Source organism: Hyposmocoma kahamanoa, unplaced genomic scaffold, assembly GCF_003589595.1.
Source record: "Hyposmocoma kahamanoa isolate Upper Pololo Valley unplaced genomic scaffold, ASM358959v1 244, whole genome shotgun sequence".
NCBI lineage: Eukaryota > Metazoa > Arthropoda > Insecta > Lepidoptera > Cosmopterigidae > Hyposmocoma > Hyposmocoma kahamanoa.
Window position 1 is genome coordinate 1057785 of NW_020653761.1, and position 23372 is coordinate 1081156.

The window sequence follows — 23372 nt, forward strand, 5'->3', positions numbered from 1 at the left end:
TAGTGTGTTTACACCTTTTCCTTTCATTCATTCTGACGTATATACTTAATTACATCCTAATTACTAATATCATAAAAATATCGTGCATTTCTGCAATTTTTGTTTGATTTATATTAATTCTTACATAATAAATAATCTTTTTCTCGTTATTGCTCTCATTATACTAAGGCATTTAATATCTCACTAATACGTCAATTTTGGTCAAAATACATATATTATAAGCTAATAAGTTATATTTCAGCCCTTCATTTCTTACGGATTTTTAAGAACTTACATCGTCTACCGAAAACACGAAAAATGGCATCTAGCTCTACCATTATTTTCAGGGTCGAATACTAATTTGAAAACCCCATTTACATTATACTAATTTCAGTGGCTATTACTCACACTTAAACATATAATAAAGGCAATTTTAAGTAGTAAGTAAAGTGTGAGCAAAATTTCTTAGCACATTGCAATTTAGGTAATGCAATGAGGCATCACTTAGTGTTAAAATTTATAGCCAGCCAGAAACAACTTTGCCAGTCACTTTGGACTTACCCTTATCAGTTTTAGTAGTCATCGAAGGGGATATTGCAGGGCTAACTCCAGAAGATCTAGGGCTAGAAGTATGTCTAGGAGTCGTGGGACTGGAAGTCGTAGGACTCGGACTAGGAGCAGTCAATGTAGAACTAAATTTAGGAGTCCCGCTTGTAGATTCAGATATTACTGGTGATTGTTCTGAAACCTTTGAAGAACTGGCTTCAGGTAGACCTAATTCAGGGTCTTTTGTCATTTGTCTATACTGGGAGTCCAGAGTCGAAGCGGAAAGTATTTGTTCTAACTGAGAGCATTCATTCGTAGTAGGACTTAAAGGCTTTTGCAAACAATAATCTTCTTCTTTAGTTATATAAAGAGTTGTTGATGGAGATTCGGGTTCTTCGATTTGTACGATATGCTCTTTGGTATCAAATTGCGGTGGCGGTGGTAGACGTTTATCACTGATGGGGTCGTAACCTGGTGTACTCGGTTCTGATGGTTCTTGAGACGATGATTTCAATGGTCTTGTTTGTTCCGATCCACCTTCGGAACCTGGAAATATGATTGAGGCTAAAATATATATTAGAAGTAATGCTAGCCGAAACGGGAATGAACTTTTTTGGCTCCTGAATCACCGTCATGTCAGTTTAACTAATTAAATCTCTGGCAACGACATCACGCTAGACGTGATTGGTTTGAATGGGATCAATGTCATCTGAAACTTAAATCTACGCTGTTGGAAGAATAAGAAACACCCGAGTACGAAGGATATGGCTAACATGGTGAACGGCAAAGAAATGCAATTTGTAAACCTGTATATCGGAGTTCATAAAATCTTTTCTTTCACTAAAGGTACTTGGGCCAGCGTCCCGGACAATAAAGTAATGTGTATGGATTGATAGCTTAAACCTGGTTTGATGATATGGGTGCACGATCTGAAAAATACATTTTAGACAATCGACGTCAGTTCATACCAGAGTTTTGTCTCTGTCATTTAACATAGATACGGTTAGCTCATGATGTTATTGATTTGAGCGATGGACGTTGAGAAACAATTAAGAAGGTGGTATAAAATGAAGTACGCAGGTATTCGTCACCGCAGTACCGTTTTCAGAAAGGCAATTTGAACTTTTATTAGTAAATTGTACCTTTATCTTCAATATCAGCTTCCACTTTTACTTCATTGTCTTTAAGTCCTTCGTCGTCTGATGTTTCCGGGATTGGCGTTCTGCTACGGAACGATTTATCTGTACAAATAAGAATAAATCTGTTAAATTGTTTACACAAACACAACACTACAAAACATAAAATATCAAACGTCACTTCTCAATCTCTTAATTAGGTAGAATCATTATCCTCCCCTTACCTCATTATTTGGGATCAGCGCAGGATATGTATGTAAATAAAATAATTAAAATTTATAGCTTAATTGAAACAAATAAGACTTACATCTTTTGGAGGCTTGCTTTTTGGGCGTTTCAAACACCTCGTCCTCCAAACTGATTTCGGATTCTGAGGTTTTCTTTCTGTTTTCTTTCGCCGTGAAATCGGATTTGATCTTGCTGCGCATGAATTTCGCGTATGCTACTCGCGTTGTTGGCGTTACCTCTTGCAGATTTGGGTTGTACTCTGAAAGTTGAACAGTGATTAACAATGTTTACCAAAATAAATGTGATTGACAATCACACAGTGACCTCATTTTAAATTTGGGATTTAAGCCTGTTTTATGAGTATCAGATTATGCCCCGGAGGCATTATCCAAAACTACTTATGTAAACGCTAAACTCCTAATCCATTTCATAAGCAAATGTCGTAAGCTACAGTTAGCAATAAAGAACTGAACATTTTGCAATAATTGCGTGGCCCAACATAATGTCCAACCAGCAGTTAGATTTTGATTGACTCTCCCGATTGGAAGCTGCGTCTTTTCCGAGTCGAGGCGCATAATTGCGATTCACAACTGGCCGATCGGAAACTTTTAACATTTCTAATCGGGACAATAGTTGATTTAACTCACAAATTAGAAAGATATAGTATTTGAATCAGGTTCATCTTCTCGCTCAGAAACTCATCTGATTTTGAGACTACCCGATCGGATCGATTCCGATTTGAATCAAAATCAGGACTCTGATCTTTGGATAAGATAGAATTATTATGATTCATTCAAGGTGTTCCTTGCGCATACCTAGCAATTTCTGCGGATCAATGGTACGAGCTTCAACATTGTCAAGGATATGAGCTCTAAGTGATTGTCGGCAGCGCTTGATTTGTAGTTCAGCCGTTGTACCAATAGGGTCACGCTGCATCGTATTCGTGCGCACGACCGCATTCCAGTCGCGTTTCTTGCTATAAAAAAAGTTAGTTTTAAAAAGAATTCAAAGAAAGTCGACTTCAACACAAATTACTGCTCGGGTGTAACATGTAAGTCTCACCATATCGGAAATTGCAAAAAAGATCACGAATACAGTTTCAGAGGCGCACATTTTTAAACGAAACCAAATATTTGGTTCGTTGTTATCACAAGTACGATAGGCATCTGTGTTAGGATCACCAATTTTTAAACATTGAATTTACACTAGAACCCATTAAACCAATGAATATACCAAAACGTCCGAACCTGTCAGTACTTCCCCGTCGAACAATCGCCTTAGCAATCTGACTGAAAACATCTTTAGGCTTGGTCTCGCGTGAAATAACATCTTTGATTATGCCTTCCACAATTCCGATCTGGAAGTCCTTCAGGATGCGTCGCTCCATGACTTTGCCTTTCTTGCCCGATACTGAAAAAGAAAATTGGCGTATTTTTTCTATTTCTTACTACCAGCCCCAGCATAGAGTTCGAGTCTCATCTTTCTTTCATTCGCAGTTTCGCAGTGGTTGTTTCAGAAATCAGGAACACCATATTGTTACGCTTTACCCATTTCCTTCTTCTATTGACTATTTTAGTACCACTATGGTATTCCCTAACTTCGCGCATGACTTGTTTACTTGTTGTATTGACTACTTTAGTACAATTTCGGATCGCCCTGGGTATTCACGCCTAACTTCAAACTACCACCTCAACGAAAGTTATAAAAGACCCGTGGTGGGGCCAGCAGCTCAGTCTTGATCCGATAGTGAACTTGGATTTTAAATAAGTATATTGGATTTTATTTAGGGGTAACAATATAAGCTGTAAAAGTGGCGGCTCGGATTTTCAACCTGCTTCTTTTTAAAAGCACCTTGAACAGTTTAAGATTGATCGTAACTGCACTGTTACGATAATTTAAAATATGCCGCAGTACTGTTTTTAAAGAACAGATTTTACAAATTGTGTCCTAACTTTTGTAATTTCTACTAAAATACTAATGGGCTAATGTAATGTAAATTTGTGTGAGCTAATCACATTACCTATTGCTTGCTATAAAAGGATTTATTGGGCTCAAATGTATTTGATTTTCTTTCAATAAAGTTTAGTAGACAGGCAAGATAACACATTTTTACCTGTAGCATCCTGTTGATTGATCCTAGGCGTCTTCATGCCATTGTTATGCAGGATATCGATGAGCTCATATCGTAACGTGGAGATATCCTGTCGGATCTCCATAACGTCGTCTTCGGTGACGCCGACCTCATCGCGAGCTCTTTGCTCAGCCATCACGTATCGCCGGACCAGGACCCGCATTACCGCTTCATGGTCTTGACGTGCTTTCTCGCGGGATTTGTTCTGTTAGAAGTAATAGTAAGGTTGTAAAATTGCACTCAAAACATTTGTGCTATCCGCATGTAAGGGTTGGTACAGAAGATTCTAATTCCTACTCCCTTTTTCTGCACAGTCATGAAATACAAGAATTTACACCTCTATGACCTCTACACATTCCCGTTCAATATCCATAATTATATTCGGATAATCAAAGTAGGTCTTACGTTTAAGTTTAGTGTCAGTTCACAGAGAGAAGTGAATTTGAAAGAGAAAGGTGATTTTCCGGAGTGTGTTGGAGGAGAATGCTAATTTCAGTGTGGGTTATATTCCACACTTAATCATAGCGTAAAGACAGTCCATCAGGTCAGTATACCTTGCTTGAATGTACAGAATAACCCATATAGGCCACTGAATCTACCATTATGTAAATTTAGGCTTAAGTTTTTCGAGTGAGAGGCATTTTTTGGTAATCAGATTATTTTAGAAACCTAAATCCAAACATTGCTGAACTGATTTCAATGAATAGCAGGATTATATCGCACCCTTTGTGTAATAAGGTCGTATTTGCAAAATGACAACTTTTCAAGAGAAGTTTAGATTTTACGAAGGAAATTAATTGATACCATTTTATGTTTGAATGGGAGTGTTATAAAATCTTACATATGCGTAATTTGTTTCAAGTAGTTACATATTATTTTTACGGCTTTCATGTGATGATAAAAGCACTTGATGTATGATCACTTGTGATCGGAATCGTGGGAGTTCATTTAGTTAAACTAAAGAATAATGCGGACATTCCCTTCTACAAATTTCGGGAATTCTCGGAACTGATTATATTTGACAATGCATATTATTTATTGAAATTTGAGTACATTGGCGACAAATTGTTGTCTCCCATTAAAAGTAAACCTTAGATCGAATTAAAATTTTTCCTGTACTAACACTGGCTTTATTCCAGAATTTATTTTTTTACAAACGTAATTAAAGCTATTTGATAAATGTATATTGTATACTATACGTGTTCTATTTAGTTTAGTTGATATTTAAAAAAAATAATTGTTATGTGTAAAGTACCTATTGAATACAGCGGTTTTCTTGTAAAATTTCGAAGTGAGTTTAATTCAATTCAATATTCTTTATTGCACAATAAACAAGCAAAAATACAAAACAATCAAAAATACAGTGTACAACAGGCGGCCTTATTGCTAAATAGCAATCTCTGCCAGGCAACCTTGGGGTGATAGGATAAACTAAAAGTAGTAATAATAATAGAGGGCGCAATAAATATGATATTATTATTAAACATCATAATATATGAATGAAATAAATAATAAATATCTACTAACATATAAATTACATAAATACTTAAATACTAATATAATACATACAAATAAATATGTTATCACCACAGAAGAGGAAAATTAAAAAATTAAAAAGAAAAGAAAACCAATAAATAAGACAGCAGAGTAGAATTTATAATTTAAGGTAATGAGCCTTAACTAGGATTTTAAATGACTCAATAGTCTTTGCTCGTCTGATCGACTCAGGCAGGTCATTCCACAGCTTGATGCTCCTAATAGTGAAGGAGTTGGAAAAGTATTTTGAGGAATGGATAGGACAGTTCAGAGAAAGAGTAGAAGAAGAGCGCAAGGTGCGACAGAGAGTACTGCTATGATATTCAAAACAACTCGTTTATGTTTTTTCTATCGTGAAATTTTTTAGGAATTGTGTTTTCACACCGTGTATCACCGGGACCATTAATCACTGTATATTTTCAATTTTGTTATATATTTTTTCCAAAGTGAGTGATTCAACACCTTCACTGTTATGCGGAATCAACCAAAGCCATTTGAGGTTGTGTCGCTTCAGTTGTTGCTACACATTATTGTCTCAAAAATAATATTGTACTTGTGTTTATATAGGCACTTACGTATTTAAATGCTTTAGGCACTTAAAAAATAAACATGAGACAACCTATGTTTTGGAATGTTTAGCAAGTAAACAGTAAAAAAAGAAATTTTATAATATTATGCAATGATAACGAAATGGGTATATCCATACTAAGGAAACATTCACACTTTAGGTAAATTAACACCCTCATTTCCGATAACTGGTGATCACATTTAGTCTTATTTATACCATGGATACGATTAAGTAATATATTATAAAAGTTACTATAATAGATCCTCTGTCTCTGCTGGTGAAACAGTTATTTATCCATCCCACTAATTGCTTCGGGGTAGGTATGATGTTGAACGGTGGAGGAACAGTGTCGCCGTCGTCGAAATATGACATCCAGAGTGTACTGCGCGCAAATTTCCATTCCATGTCAGCTCGTTCCTGTCACAATAAATGCATTTATTAATAAGCTGACTTCTCTGACGGGTTATTTGGTTTATAGCAAGTGTTAAGCCTTAGCAGGGGGCCTACCATAACCTTTCCAAAAACAATCTTATTACAATGTAAGCTTAAAGTAAGCTTATTATTGTATCACTCATATTCGCACCATGACGAACCTGTCAACCACGCAATGTATTATTGTAAAAGTGATTGAAAGAACGAATGATTTCCCAATATTGTCCTTACTAAAAATAGGAAAGAGATAACGCTATGTGACCTTCGTAATGCCATCTCTTTCTTTTTTGATGTTCCGAATCGTCTTATCGTAGTATAAATGTTTAAGTACTTAATATTATTTACATTCAGAGAATTTCAACTGCTAAAAAAGAAACGCATGTAATAATGAAATCTATTAAAATTACGTTGTTTTCAATTATTATTCCGCATTTTCATGAAGAAAAATAAATAAAACAAGCTGAGTCTTGATAGTCACGCTGTGAAATCGGAACAATAGTCTGGTGTCAACTGTTAGCTTCGCCAAGGAGCATATAGATGGCGCCGTTATAATTCTACGAAAGAAATATCGCGTATTTTTATTTAACGAAAAATTATGTACTATGTGCTAATATATAAAAAAATAAACAAAATATTGAAGTGATATATGTAAATAAATAAGTTCAACTTAACTTTTAATCATTACAAATCAATATTAAGACAATAAAACTGAAAATAATATTGTTCCCATTGCATCCGTGTAACTGTTTTAAGATCGCTAAATTTGACATAAGAGCAATATTACTTTAATATTATAGTCGCGTCATAGTACGAACTGAGTGAATGAATAGTCTTTGTGACTGCCAATAAAACAACATAGTTTTAACATTACAATAAGCTTACCTTAAGCGCGTTATGGTACGAAAAGTCAATGTAAGGTTGAAGTAAATTGTTTTAAGAGGTTGTGGTCGGCCTCCAGTTCCCGCGGGTTCATTGTAAGTAGTTTATACCTAACACTGTGTGAAGTTGCGAATTTCGTCTCCATAATTTGTTCCTTCTAGTCGTTTTGTGAGATATTTTAATATTAAACATATACCTCGATAGCTCCAATGAACACAAAGCCAATTTAATTTTTGGACCTGTTCTGTTTTTATTTTGATTCTTTATTTTTTTTCACAAAATTCAGGGAGCATAATATTAGTAAATAAATATGGTTGTTTACAAAAATAGCAGAAAATTACAAACAAATAAAGATGGCGTAGTGTTTATTGAAGGTATCGATCTGTTGGAGAGTAAAGGACCTCAAATACGTTTTGGAATTGAGATGTTTTTACAAACATTGCTTCAGAATCTACTGACAATCACGCAATGACAAAATAAATTAATTCGTATCGTCGTTTGTATTTTATTTAACGTATCTTATTTGTCCTTAAATGCCTAATTAAGAGCCTCATTATCTTCAAAACGCTTTGTAGTTTACTGTTTGGCACTAAGGGCTCTTTACCTCTCACATATGTAGAAAATCGTCATAAGACTTACCGAAATGATCTGATAAGAATTGGACATCATAGCAATAAGCATGTTCAATAGCACAATAATATTGATAACGGAGTATGAGCCGAAGGTCAGCAATGCCCAGAAGCGGGTAAAGCTCTTAATGCCGGTCAGTTCGAATGTCGTCAGGTCCACAAGACCGAAAGACGCCCAGAAGAGAGACTGAGAAGTTTCGAATAAGCTGAAAAAGAAACAGTTGATGGCAATAGTTCTTCAGGAGTTTGTCCAAATTTCACACTCATTATTATTGATGATTGTTTGACCGAATTAACACAAAGAAAAAATCATTCGATTCGGTTGGACCCAAACCAGCGACCTCGTCAAACCGGAGCTACCGCTCTCCCAATTGCGCTACGGAATGTACGGAACCTTCTTTGTGTACTTTCGATTTTCATATCAATAATACCAACATACTAGTAAAGTATTTTCATAAAAAAATATATGAATATCACCGTTTATATAATAATTATCCGTACGTTAATATTAATATAATTAGATAGGTACCACTTTATCCACTAGTACGATACAAATACAGATTAGATAGATACAACAGGAAAAATAAAACATTTTTTGTCATAGAAGTGAAATGACGCTGACTCAGCATATGCTTGCCTAAGCTAATTGCCTTAGGGAACTTAGGCATATGCCTATATGCCTAAGTTCCCTAAGGCGCTGGGTTTTAGTCAGAATCAACGAGAGAGATGAAAGATATAATAAACGACTTGGAGGGAAATTGTTCATTAAAATGATAAATGTAATAAAGTGTGAATAGCATCTAAAATAACCTATTCAATATATACCTGCATGTGCGGATATATGTAAATATATAAGTGTAACTGTAAGTAAATTCGAAAGGCTACCAAAAAGAGTACATAGGGATATGAAAACTAATAGGTAATAGTAAAATTTTAACAAATTAGACAGATTTTTGTAACGAGAATAGGTGTTGCCGGTAAAGTGCTTTGAATATGTGTTTAGAAGACTCATCACGTATAGGCGGTGGAATTCGACAAGACTGTCGTAGTTATTAACGACCTTAATTGAATGAAAAAAACATTATTTTTATTAGGCAATAAGTTAAAATACATTGGTACAGTCAAGAGCACGTCAAGCTTGACACTTTGAACTTTGGACCGTTCTTATCGTAAGTGTAAGTGTTAGATTTAAATCTTAAGTGTCTAGTTTGACGTGCTCTTGACACTGTACAATACAATCTTAGATACCAAAAACTAAACTAGAATTAAATTACATGAATAAAATTGGGTCCCCGCGCCAAGGTGCCCAAGATGCTGGCAGCATTTCCCCTTTATATTGCTACGCTAATGCGTTGGGCGAGGTAGCCGGCCCTATGAATATCATTGTAGTAAAAACATCGTGATATTGACTAAAATATACTATTTAAGACACATTGATTTCGAAAGTGCAAAAGTTATCACATTTCTAAAATGGGTAAAGAGAAGGTTTGTCCATAGATTAAAGTATCCACGTAGATTCATGCCAGCAGTTAATTAAAACATGTAATGGTTAGCTGTGGCACCTAACCCAAGACAATTTTCATAGAGCAGCTATTTTCGGTTGAAAACGTCATATATTGAAGCTCATATCAAAATTGCTCTATGAACGTGCAATAATAATATTATTATACAAGTTATATTACATTATACAACTATTAGTGGAGAATGTTCGCTTCTGAAAGCTGTCTAAGAGCGTAGATATCATACTCGAGTACATCAAAAATATCAGATTCATTTTAATTAATAAATTCATTTATTTAATAAAAAAAATAATAAATTCGTGTTAAGGCTATTTATTAAAGGCACATTATTATGTTTTAAATACTTCTCGCCATGGAATATTTATGCAAAAATTGTGTGATTTCAAGGAATCACATCCTTCGTGTAATAAGGTCATATATGCAAAATCAAAACATTTCAGGAGAGTATTATAAAATTTCATCCATAAGGAAGTTACAAAATTTAATATATACATAAATTGTTTCATGTAGTTCGTAGTATTTTGTCGTATGATCACACGTGGAACTTATTACCAAGGATATGACTTAGTTTTGGAGTTTTGGTCTAGGTTTTCGGAGTTTGTTCATATCAATAAATCGTATGCGATAATCATATTTGAATGGCATTTAACTTTGGTTTACAGCCCTAATATCTCAAAGAAAGAAAAATATTATAATTAATTTCTTTGTGTTTGTCAAATTGTTATAACAATTTATACTTTTAACATTTTCTCATTGTCAACTTAAATTTTTTTATGATTTCGAGAAATATTTATTATGACTTTTAATAATTATAATTTAATATAAATTTTATTGCAATACATTATTACTGCACTCGGTAAGTTTTTGAGTTAAAACATAACGCACGTTTAGTAGCCGTAGAGCTCCTTGTGAAAGAGTTCGTCTAGGAAAATACTGCCACCTTATTATCTATTTCTGCCGCCAAGCAGTAATGTCAGCATTACTGTGTTGCGAAGGGTAAGGGTGCTGGTGAAATTACAAGCACATGGGACTTGTCAACTTATGTCTCAGGGTGAAGGGCGTAGTGGTAGTGGCCCTCAGATTTTTGTGATTTAAAGCTCTGAGTGGCATTGCAACTGTTATGGACAGGCGTGTAGCTTACTATCACGCGCACGACTTGTTCTTTCCGTCACTTAACGCTACACAAAAAATACGTATATTGGTATAATTTATCCACATGTGGTCATACGTCAAAAGTGCTTTAATCACATGAAAGTCATAAAAATAATACAAACTACGTGAAACAAATAATGTATACGAGAAATTTTATAAATTTCCTATTTAAGATAAAAAAGTTATCGACTAATTTTGTTTGTAGAATCTTTAAAAATCTCTCCTGAAAAGTTGTCATTTTTTAGATGTGAACTTGTAACACCAAGGGTGCGACACTAGTGTAATAAATATGTCCATGATTAAACTTAAAATATGCCAGAGTAAAATTCAAAATTCGAAATTCAAATCGTCTTTCTTGCATAAGTAAACAAATTACACTTGAAATCGTTATTAGTTAAACTCTACTGCTCATTTGTAAGGCAGAGTATTTTGAGAAGAATGAACAAGATACTCTAGGGATTGCTCTTGTAAAATATACATTTGAATTAGGGTTGCCAGATATTGATTTATCATTTCCCGGACAATTTTGTAGGGTAAGGGAGACGGGCCATAGCAAAAAATATATGACAATTAAATATTAAGCCTCGATTAGGACCTATCAAATTTGACGGTTATAACATGGCCGTAACATTGTTTTCTACCATCTTTTGGGAGTTTTTATACTCATTGAGTACCTACAAAAATGTTACGTCATTCGTAATCAATATTTTGACATTCCTGCGTACGACTACAGCGCTGCGTCTGAGGGACTTCTTTTATGAAAAGGACTCTAGTAAGTTAGTAAAAACAACTTCAAAGTGTTCGGAATCCGGGACAGTAAAGTCTAATTACTGGACACGGGACAAGACGATAATTTCGGGACAATCACGGATTTCCCGGCCTTCTGGCAAACCTAATTTGAATTCATTTAACATTTTTTTTTCATTTTTTTTTCATTTTTCATTTTTCCAATACAAATTTGTATACATTTACAACATTCATTTCAAACATCTTAGATTGAGATGACTTGCAAGAGCTAAACGGGTCACTATCGTGGATTTTTGTCATCCAAGTACGCAGAAGCTGTAAATATAACCTTTAGTATAATGTGGTTTAGTAATATTGGTATCTTTTCTTACTTACTTGGCATATCTTCTCCAAATAGTGCAGGCTCGCTCTTGGTTATCGAAATCTGGTATTCCATTTGGATGATGATAGCATTTAATTTTCTCCAGTTCGGCGTAGTACCACATGAGTTGATTGAGACCTGTTGCAAAAGCATTTGTCTATTTATTTGTCTTTAGAAATCTTTTGGTAAGGAAATTATTCATACAGAAAATCCAAGTACAAACACCAAACTCTTACAAAGGTTCCTGAATTTCTGAATTGGTGAGTATCTTCTACCGTCTTCTCACACATTTTGTTTTTTATTTAAATCGAGCTATTATCAACCATATACATGACTTAAATACCAACATACATGTAATAAATATAATTAAAAATTATATAACTAGTTTGAACGTATTGCACTTGTCGGCGACAAAACATGGCTAATTTGGCGTCTGGTAACAGCCCTCGGTATCACCGGTTAACGACACAATTTGGCCAAAACACCTTCTTCAATAAATAGGTTGCCAAATAATCGGTGGGCATTTTCACTACAAGCTAATTAAAATTCACTTTGTGGTGGGGCTCCAAGCGCTCGATCCTCAGGGTGTGTCGCTTTAGTTGGCTTTAGTTAGTTATAAATTACTAAACCACATGGTTTACTAACCTAAAATTGATATTGAAAGTCTCTACTCACCACACCCAAAAGCAAACAGCACCAACATATAAACAAAGAAGAATTTAATGATATCCAATATCATTCTTCCTAAAGAGACTTGCAAAGGCCCGAGGTAAGGGTTGATAGAGAAGATGTGCACCAGTTTGAGGAATGACAAGATCATGCCGGCTGCGAAGGCGCCTTCGGATAGAAGCATCGGATCGTAAGAATCCCAACGCTCGCGAGGGTACCACGGATCTAGGCCATTTTTGTAGTCACGCTGGAAGAGATATAGAGTAATAGAAATCCTTGTGGAAAAATTACGTCAAATTTTCATTTTTTACAGACGGTGTATAGTCAAGAGCACATCAAGCTTTACACCGTAAACTTTGGATCGATTTATTGCAAAAAGAACGTAGAATTGAATTTAAATTTTAAGTGCCAAGTTTAAAGTGCTCTTGACCCTATAGCTAATATAAAAGATATTCAATACAATATAAATATTCTTTATTGCACACTGGGACAAATACAAAATAATACAAAAATAAAAAGACTAGGTATGACTGGCGGCGATCTAAAAAAAATTAATTGAGGGTGCATTAGAATACGTATTTAAAACACATATTGCACATACACAAATGAAAAAAAGAAGAATAATAACAAAAATAGTCTAAAACAGATATCCAAAATAATAGTAAAAAATAAAAAAAATTCTTAAATAAATAAAAATGAATAAATACCAAAAAAATTACATATGATTACACAAAATGAAAATAAGATTATATAAAACATAATAACTTCAACACATAAGATCTAAAACAGGTAAGAATAAAAGATATTCCATAAAGATTGTTCCCTAAGTTCATTTTCAAAAATTGACAATGGACTTAAAAATAATGAAACTCGGCGACTAGGGTTTCGACCTCGCATTTCACTTTGAACATCAAACTGACTTCCGAATTACGCTACTAGGCCCATTGTCTGAACTATTAGAAGAGTTAAAGAGTACAAAATGGGAATAGTAAAGTAAATGTACCTATCTTTGACACTGTCCCAATATATGACACTTCTGTATTATTTTTGAAAAAATAAGAAAACAGATATTGATATAACTACAAAACCGTGTTAAGTGTACTAGTAATAGCGACTGTTTTTACGAACTGGTGATCCGAGTTAAATGTGCGTTGGTGTTCTTACAAAAATCGTTTAGGCTTTGAATAGTTTGAGTGCATTTATTAGCCGGAATTTTGATAATTAGCGGTAAGTGTTTATTAATACTATTCGATAACTGTACAAACCTTTGTTTTGTGTGTATTTATTGATGTAAATCGTTTATAGTTTATTTTAGAGGCCTGTCAAACACTGGTACAAAATGTCAACGTTTAGTAGTAGTTGACACCCCTGTCAAGCACTCGAACAAATGAATATTTTTTAAGACTTAATTTCGACCATTTAGTTTGGACAGAGAACGTAGGTTTGGAGTACTCTGTTAGTGACATGTTTGTATGGGTAGTTTGAGCAGTGTTTGACATGGGTATCAAAGACTGTTTTACGTCTAAAAACGTCAATCACTGGGATATTTACCTTAATTGAAGAAATATTACAATTCTATTTTTTGCAAATAATATACTTACTTAAAGTTTAAAGTTTGATATAAGTAGAGTAATAAAAAGCTATGTCGCTATAGGTACTTTATTAAATGGTGAGAAAGTAGGAACCGCACAAACCTGTACAATGTACCAAGAAGATACACGTAGACTGATCCACGCAATATAAAACATGTTGGTTATGAAGTCCACGATGTTCCACAGATCACTGATGTACTCCGAGATACCGCCGGTCCAAAGTGATCGAATTTCAGCCCATATTAAGCCTGTGGACAGAATGTAAAATTTGATGATTTTAAAATACTTTATTATTTCGCTTAGTAAAATGTACTAATTAACACCCTTAATATAACAAACCCACATGTAGTTATACGTTAATGATGCTTTAGTCACATGTTGGTAAAAATAAATAAGAATACATGAAATTTTGTAACACTCATATGCATAAAAAAGTTTTTGACTAATTTCATTCATAATATCTTTAATACTCTCACCTGAAAAGTTATCATTTTGTTATAATTATTAATACAAAGATTACACAGATTTACACTTAGAAAGAATTCCTTCGATCTGGCCAGATTCGAACCGACGTCTTCTAGCAAACGGTGCCAGACGCTTTGCCAGCTAAGCCAGGGAAGGAACCAACGAACTTCACGAATTTTTCTATGTGCTTGTTTGTCGAATTTTTGTATTTGGTTTTTAACGACTTTTTAGCCGTAGCCATCTATGAGAAATCTGTGAAAGTTTTTCGGCACCAAGTTAAGTAATTTTACAGCTACCAACACTGGCTAGAGATGTCGCTATTAACTATAATTAAATTTGTATTGAATTGATATTCAATTATTTTTGTGAAATTACTCCACTAGTTTGTGTCAATTTAATATAAATTTAATGCGTATTTGTCGGTTCGAATCCGGCCAGGTCGAAGGAATTTTTTCTAAGAGTTCGATTTTTATATTAATTTTTAACAAAATTTAAGTTATCATTTTGTAAATGTTGTCTTAATACACTAACGGTGCGATTTTATAAAGATATTATACAGGAGATTTTGTTACAACAGTGAGAATGCGAAAAGTATAAAAAGTATTAATTTCGCATAAGTCGCCTTGACTTATGCGAAATTGAACACGTACTACCAAACGAACTATTTTGGTTAATCTTAAAGTGTAGTAAGTTGTAATGGACAAAAATTAAAATATTTTTTTGCTTATTAAGTAATTTAACTGAACAAAATAATCCATACTTGAGTTCTAAAAGATATTAAGGAAAAAAAATCTTGCAAAAACAAGCGATGTAAGTCTTGCCAACAAACCCAAAATTACTTGCTATGTAGATGACGACCGTGAACTCGATGATGCCCGGCAGTGAACCGCGCTCGTGTTCCTTCCAGTACTCCACTAATTCCTGTAGCCATCGGATACCGGACCATTCTAGGAGTAAGTATTCTATGCGTTGAGACGCTAGGGAAAGGAGACCTGAACAATTGGTGAATTGTATAATTAATACGACGTGAAAAATATCAATACCATACACAGTCGTCACGCAAAAATAAATCTTGTTATTTAAATAATAAAGTTTAATAGCGTGATTGTCATCGTAGATGTACTTCTATTGTATTGCCTACATCTTGTGCTTGTAGGGAGAAAAATAAACGATTATTACTATTATTAATATTTTATTTTTATTATTGGAATGAATAATTTGCATGCTGGCGTAACTACATTGTAGAGAGGCTCTAGCATTGAACAGGAACAACCCCCGAAAGCCGACTACGCCTCTTACAGGACACTTGTGGTTTGAACACATTCAACCCCGAGTAAGAGTATATTCTACTATAAAGCAGATGCGATCCCATATTACTGCATCCCCTAATCCAATATTACACTTGAATTGACATACGACACTCACTCTGGGGCAAGCGTTTGCTCCAACCAGAGAAAGTAAAGACAATTGAAGTTGGTTTTGGTTTGGAGTTGATTTTGGCTTGGAGTTGATTTTGGCTTAGAGTTAATTTTTCTTGGACTTGGTTTTAGCTTAGAGTTGGTTTTGGCCTGGAGTTGGTTTTGGCTTGGAGTTGGTTTTGGCTTGGAGTTCGTTTTCGCTTGGAGTTGGTTTTGGATTAAAGTTGGTTTTGGTTTGGAGTTGGTTTTAGCTTTGGAGTTCGTTTTGGCTTGGAGTTGGTTTTGGCTTGATAGAGGAATGGCCAAGACGCTATTGGATCCGCCAACTTGTCAAAAATGGTCACACATAGCAGCTACATCAAATCTAAAATAATATTTGCGTTCACACTCCATCAGTATATGATATACGTCCTCATTCACGTCACATACAGCACAGCTTGGTAACTCTATTTTCTACATCATTTACGCAAACTTATTTAATGGAATGTGTCCGGAGCGAAAGGTACAGGGTTATTTTTGTAAAATAATAGCAATATGGCACTAATCTGAAATTGTCAGATAGAACACAAACTTAAAGTTCATTCTTCGTAAGTTTATGTTCTGTAAAAAGTCATGGACGAAAGTTGTTTTTTATGATATTTGTAATATAGTCCTACAAGGTTGTTAGTATGTTATAAACAACTCTGCATAGTTTTTGATCAATCAATTTCATACTGAACATGCAAAGTGTTTATAATTATGTGCTCAATTCACCCCGTATTAATTAATTTAGGTACTTACAAAGAAACAACATATAAGAACAACTGTGGCAGATGAATTTAACGAACGGTTTCTTCATGAACCGTCCGTACTCGGAGTTGGGAGCTAGCATGTAGATCGTGCAGTACACGGGAAACATTATGCCCATTCTTGCCACCTGTGACACGAAAGAAACACCGACGATGTTACACGTAAATGCCTATTCACGCTTTTTATGAGACACTAAGTGACGGGAGGAACAAGTTGAGAAGCGAGACGTATGTCTATGTAAGCTTTAAATCACAAAGATCTGAGACATAAGTTGGCTTTGTGCTTGTAAATTCACCAGTTCCCTTATCCTTGAAAACTGAAACTCAGCAATATTCATATTACTACTTGGCGGCCGAAATACTTAGTGGCGGATCTTCCTTGGACGAACTCTTTCACAAGGACCTCCACCGCTTCGGCACTCTAGTCTTGAATAGGCCTAATAACTGTCCTAAAAATGAGACATAAGTTGACAAGTCCCATGTCGCTGTAAGTTCACCATCGATCTTACCCTTCAAAACAGGTACGCAGTAATGTTTACATTACTACTTAGCGGCAGAAATAGGTAAGGTGGCAGTTATTCTCTGGACGAATTCTACTACATGGAGCCCTACTGCTACGAAAAAAATAAGTGACCCCTCTCGTTGTCGCAACTGACATAGGACATCACAATTTCGTCGTTTATACATTTGCTGCATAATTTTAATCAAAAGTATTATCTTATCATCAGATACAGATAACAAAATCAGGCGCCAAAAAAGGCTTAGCATCAATTGGTTTTTAAAAAAATTTGCTGTTATGAAATTCATTATTATAAAATATAATACTTTTTATTTTGATAATATACAGGAATGGCACAAGAAAGCTTAAATACTAGAAAGTAAAACTAGGATTTTTAAATTATATGAAAAAAATTGGCTCCCCGCGGCAAGGTGCTCAAGATCTGGCAGCGTTCTCCCTTTGTATGGCTATACTAACGCGTTGGGCTAGATAGCTGCCCTTGAGTTTCCCAGACAGTCTATTAATTTTTTAGATAAAATTTGTACAGATTAAGGGCACTGGAACCCCACGGGCCAAGGGTTTCAACTCCAAAGGCTATAAATAGGTAGTCGGAGCCGAGATCCTGGTACTTATTACTCTTTATTCTAGGTATATTAAAATTCAATTTAGTAAATATCACTTTTATATGTAGAAATATTTGAAAAAACCTTCTCCAGTAAAATTTGTTTTTTGTCGCTGACACCAAGTCGCCGGTAATGGCTCGGAAGTTAGTGTATGGTCAGTGTTTTGATCATACAGAAACACTATTATCAGCAAGTTACTTGTAATAGATATTACAATTAGCTCAAAAATTTGAGCTTAACGTCTTCTTACCTGCGCGCACTGTCCGACGATGTTTTTCCGTTTAAACCCGGGCAGGCCCTCGTACCATATCGCACTGAGGAGTTGCTGGACATTCGGATGGGCTACAAACTAAAAGCAAACACATTATAAACGATTTAAGGTCCATACATAGGAATTTAGTCAGTAAGGCGATAACTGAGTGCCGGCGGCGTCCAAGGGCGATACAAGAACGTCGGGCGTCTGTCGAGATGGGCGAACGACATCGCTGGAATTGCGTGGCAAACATTAACACGGGACCGTGAGAAGTGGCAAAGAAACTTTGACGCTAGTACCCAGCAGTGGGTGAAGTCAGGCTGTATATGATGATAATGAGGAATATAGTCAAGTTTTTTTAAAATTATTATAAATACAATGACAAATATTACACAACCACATACGTTGCTCTGATCCCAAAGTAATTAGCTAAAGCTCTTGTGTTACGGAAATCGGATCGGAAATAACGACGGTACCACAAACACCCAGACCCAAGACAATATAGAAAAGTTAGTTTTCTACGTTGACTTGGCCGGGAATTGAATCCGACACATCGGAGATGGCGACACCATGAAATCCGGTATGCAAACCACTAGACCACGGAGGTCGTCAAAGTTTATTTCATGTAAGTTTCTTTTTTATAAAAGTTTGTGAAGGATAACACACTTAGCCTACTGAAATTAGTATAAGGTACAGACTAGGTAGCATACGGTAGCTGCGGAATTTCTCAAAACTGGAATGAATTTTTCGAAAGACGCTCGATCTTTTTTGTCTCATATCTAATTTGTACTAGGGTTGTTGCTGTTGCAAATTTTTACAGATGATGATGCGGATGCTGATTTTAACTATTAAAAAACGTGAAAAATGTACATTCTTAGTGAATCTAGATAGATATATGAAAAAGCTTTCTATTTTCTTTGGTATTGTTATAAAATATTATTTCCGCGCTTTTGCGACATTTATTAGCAAAAGAATCAATCTGCCTAGCTTAATCGTGGTAGAATTTTATCAAAGTTATATTTTAAAAACAACAGCCGAGATGCTTTTTCGGTATACAATCTGTTTCTGAAAGGTTTATAAATGATTCCAGCGTGCCTTTTAGGTCATCTCACGATTCGAACTTCCGCAATGAATATCAGCATCGATGAATGCGGAGGCTGATGCGCATGCGGATATTTTAAATTATGCCGATTATTCGCGGTTGCGGATGCTGATATTCGCAACAACCCTGGTTTGTACGTTACACGATTAACATTTTTTTTATAACATCAAGTCGTGCTTCTAATGGTAAGCTACATGCCTGTCCATAACAGTTACAGTGCCACTCAGAGCTTTAAATTGCAAAATTATGAGGTGCACCACCACAGCGCCCGTTACCCTGAGACACCATTTGACAAGGCCCATGTGCCTACAATTTCACCAACACCCTTACCTTTCAAACCGGAACACAGTAATGCTGACATTACTGCTTGGCGGCAGAAATAGCTAAGGTGGCAGTACTACCGAACGAACTCTTTCATAACGAACTCTACTGCTACTACGGTAAGGTAACATAAAGGTCATTATGCTATGATTCTTCCATTCCGTGAAGTGAAATTAAGCTTTATTAAAGGTAGACAATATAAAATAAACAAAGAATAAACAAAGTTAGACATTTTGCATTTGAAAAGGATATTATTCATTGTAATATAAAAACAGGCTAATTCTTATACAAGGCCCAGGGGTAAAGAGCTAATTATGAATTCGCGCTTTGAATCATTAAATAAGAAAGCGTTCTCTTACCAGAGACACTTTATATTTTTAGGGTCTTTATAGAACATCGAATAACCTATTTAAGATTATTTAAGGCGAGGTATTTCACGCAAGCTTACACTTTAAAACAGGCGGAGAAAATTTGACACACATTCGACATCGACAAGCGCTCTAGGCAATTTGCATATTTTGGGATAAATGCCAACTTTATAACTAATAGGGTTTCAGCTAACAACCAAACAGCAGGTTCGCTGTAGTACTTAAAGAGAAATATCTCCATGTAAAAATTATACACGAACTTAGATATTTTATTCACAAATAAATCATTTTAAACTTTTATTTTAGCCTGTTTTCAGGATTTTATATAATCGGATAAAGTACACCCTATCGTGTAACACACTAGCATATTATTTAGACAATATTCTTAAGTATATCTTATATTTTTTGTAAGACCGTTATTTAATAGTAAATACCTAAGCCACTTGATCTAGCAAAACAGTTTCTCCCGCTTCTCCTCTGTGACTCGCCTTAAGCCGATTGTACAAACCTAGAAACCTCTGTCCCACTTCGGATGTCGCATGTGCTCTAAGGGTCGAAACACAAAACTGCGAATCTTACTGCCACGATTCCTTCGACGATCATCAACAGTAATGAACGTATTTTTTAAATTAGGTATAAACATGGATCGGTAAAAGAGTGTTGCACTGCTGTTTCATATCATAGTGATCATAAGATATTATAGGAAAAAAAAACCAGAAAATTAACATCGCAGGAATGCGCGACGCGGAGCAATTCGCAAACTCTTGCGATGCGCCGTGTGAGCTCGTAGATTTCTGTGTCGTATGCTTTGTGTGTCGACTTTAAATCCGAATAGAATCCGAGGAAATACGAATATCGCTTGCACAGATAAAATGACACTTCGGACACCTGTGACATTTCGGACTATCATTTCTCGGGTTCGGAACCGGGGGTCTTCTCTCGATCTCTATCCGACATTCGTCCGAAACAATTACTGCCAAATAAGCAATACCTGACCAAATGAAAAGACACGTGATGCGAATGAAGTGTCATACTTGATACTTGTGTTTTAATTTGGTCGAATATTACATATTTGACAGTAATTGTTTCGGACATATATCGGACGAAGATCGAGAGTAGACCCCCTGATACGAATCGGACGTAGTGTGCAAACGCCCTTATATTGTGTACCATGTACGGTATACAGGGTCAAACCAATATAATATATTAACAGCATTTCCACAAAAAAGGAAAAGTTTATTTTCCCAAATTGGTCCTATCGGGAATCGAATCCGGGATCTCCTCTTCCAGCACCCACAGTTCAAACCATATTCAAACCATTGAGCCACGAAGGTCGTCTTATTTAGGTCTACTTTCCTTACTTAGTATTAAATAGTAACTACCTACCTTCAGTTAAGTATGATATTTTTTACGGTGAAAACAAAGATGATCACTAGGCACCATTTAAAGACATAATGGCCTATGGTAATTTCGACGCCAAAAGTGTTTGGACGTCAGTAACATAATATGAACATATTTTTTTCCTTTTATAAATAACTTCTGTTAAAATGTAGGTAACTGAATTAAGTGCGTTTTATACACAAGTGATGTAATTGTTACAGCACATTGCTGCTATTTTAATTGCTATAATATGCTGGCAATGTCCTCGTTATTTCACGGAACTTCATCAGTCATCATATCAATGACAGAGTTGAATGTAAATGCTACCTTGTAATGAAATCTCTCATCCCCCCTCTCCTTCCAGTGAACCAACGGTTGCCCATAATGTCACTATATAAATAAACATGTGTGTGCAATAAACAATATAAATATAAAACGTATTGATAAGAGGGTGTGTAATGGAAGATATAACAACAAATAATCTATTTTCACTTTGTATAACAACATTTGATATAATTTCTAAGGATATAATCGCTCACTGTATATAATCAACAAAAGGTAAAACAACAAAAGGCCTAACAGAATAATTTCAATGTCTATAATAAACCTTCAGTATAACGAACATTAACATATAATGATTAGGTGACATAATGAAGAAATGGTATAAGCACTACCTGTATAATGAATTAAATAATGTAACATAATATTTCGTTTTACGAATAGTTGAAGCGGCCTATATTATGTTGTTAAGAAGTTTTTTTTATTTCATTAAATGTACTACACTCGCAAAATATATTAGATTTTGTATAGCTTTAAGCGCTTTTTGTGTAATAGAATATATTTATCAAACCTTTAAGCAGAATATTCAATTGCATACATAACTTAATAGGAGGTCGAACCAATTAGAAAATGCAAACAAATTCGGTTCATTCGCCATTGCACCTAAACACCACTGTAATTATATTTATAATACATTATACTTTGTCATATACTAACCTAACCTAAACCCACAGGAGGAGGTCGAGCCAACTAGCAAATAGTATAATACCGTAAGTTAATTATATCTCGACTCGTCCGTAGAACAAAGATCTATGTGCAAGACTACTTGTTCTCGGGACATAGTACACTTCGTTCCTTCCTTCTTCTCTGTGGATGTCAGATCGACTGTTGTTCGATTTTATATTTCCGAAACGAAATAAGGTATATAAATTCTCAAAACACCTTTACATAGGCCTTAGTTTGAATAACGAAATTATTCTCGTGACGTACTTATTATCTTTTCGCTATATAATAACATCGGACTCTGTTCTTCGGATGAGTCGATCTGTTGAACATTACATCGACTAAAAATATGTCATTTGTTGTTAAATATTACGAATCGCACCCATTGATATGGACAGTATACAATTTACGTATACAACTATATTTGTGTGTGTAATATGCATATTTCCAAAATTAACATTTTTTAATTATATATAAATATATGAATTCAGATTTCATTAAGTTAATTTTAATGTTTATTTACATAACAATCACTCAGAGTGGTGACTAATTGGGCATTAAAATTAAAAGAAAGTAAACTTTGGATGAGAGATGAATTAATAAACATCTCAAACGCAATAAATGTACTTAGGCATTATTGATATTTTAGTTTTATGCAAAAACTGAACAGTTTCATCTCAACTTTCACATATAGGTGTCCTTTTAGTAGCCATTGAAAAAAAATTTTAATACGTCTGTGGGTCAAATGCACAACATAGTATTTTTTCTCAAGAATTTTAAATATTATTATTGACATTTTTTGTGAAATTACTCCACTAATAGTACCGGCACGCTATGATGGCCGCTTTGACGTTTGCCCGCTCATCAAGTTTCGTATTAATTCATAACTACGTTGAAGGAGCTAATTGCTGTACATTGTTATCAATAGTGACGTGCAGTAAAATTTAAGGAATGTATAATTTTACGACACAACTAGGCATTTGTTTTTCGAAATTTTTAAAAATGAAATCTAATATCGTCGTCGATCGATCGTCATTTATAGGATCGC

General features: G+C 34.9%; 1 protein-coding gene across 1 annotated transcript in view; it reads right to left on the minus strand.

The window, feature by feature from the left end:
• Window positions 1-313: 313 nt before the first annotated feature.
• The window catches only part of LOC113228821 (transient receptor potential protein-like), a 38612-nt gene continuing 15553 nt past the window's right edge, over window positions 314-23372 (minus strand). Inside the window, exons 6-19 of the mRNA XM_026462225.1 lie at window positions 18149-18247; window positions 16769-16904; window positions 15410-15562; window positions 14208-14353; window positions 12520-12760; window positions 11859-11982; window positions 8075-8270; window positions 6377-6541; window positions 4003-4225; window positions 3137-3299; window positions 2705-2865; window positions 1969-2148; window positions 1668-1766; window positions 314-1071 (exon numbers count right to left, since the gene is read on the minus strand). Of these exons, the coding sequence (XP_026318010.1) occupies window positions 497-1071; window positions 1668-1766; window positions 1969-2148; window positions 2705-2865; window positions 3137-3299; window positions 4003-4225; window positions 6377-6541; window positions 8075-8270; window positions 11859-11982; window positions 12520-12760; window positions 14208-14353; window positions 15410-15562; window positions 16769-16904; window positions 18149-18247 (2661 nt within the window). The 3' untranslated portion in view covers window positions 314-496. The remainder of the gene's footprint in view (window positions 1072-1667; window positions 1767-1968; window positions 2149-2704; window positions 2866-3136; window positions 3300-4002; window positions 4226-6376; window positions 6542-8074; window positions 8271-11858; window positions 11983-12519; window positions 12761-14207; window positions 14354-15409; window positions 15563-16768; window positions 16905-18148; window positions 18248-23372) is intronic.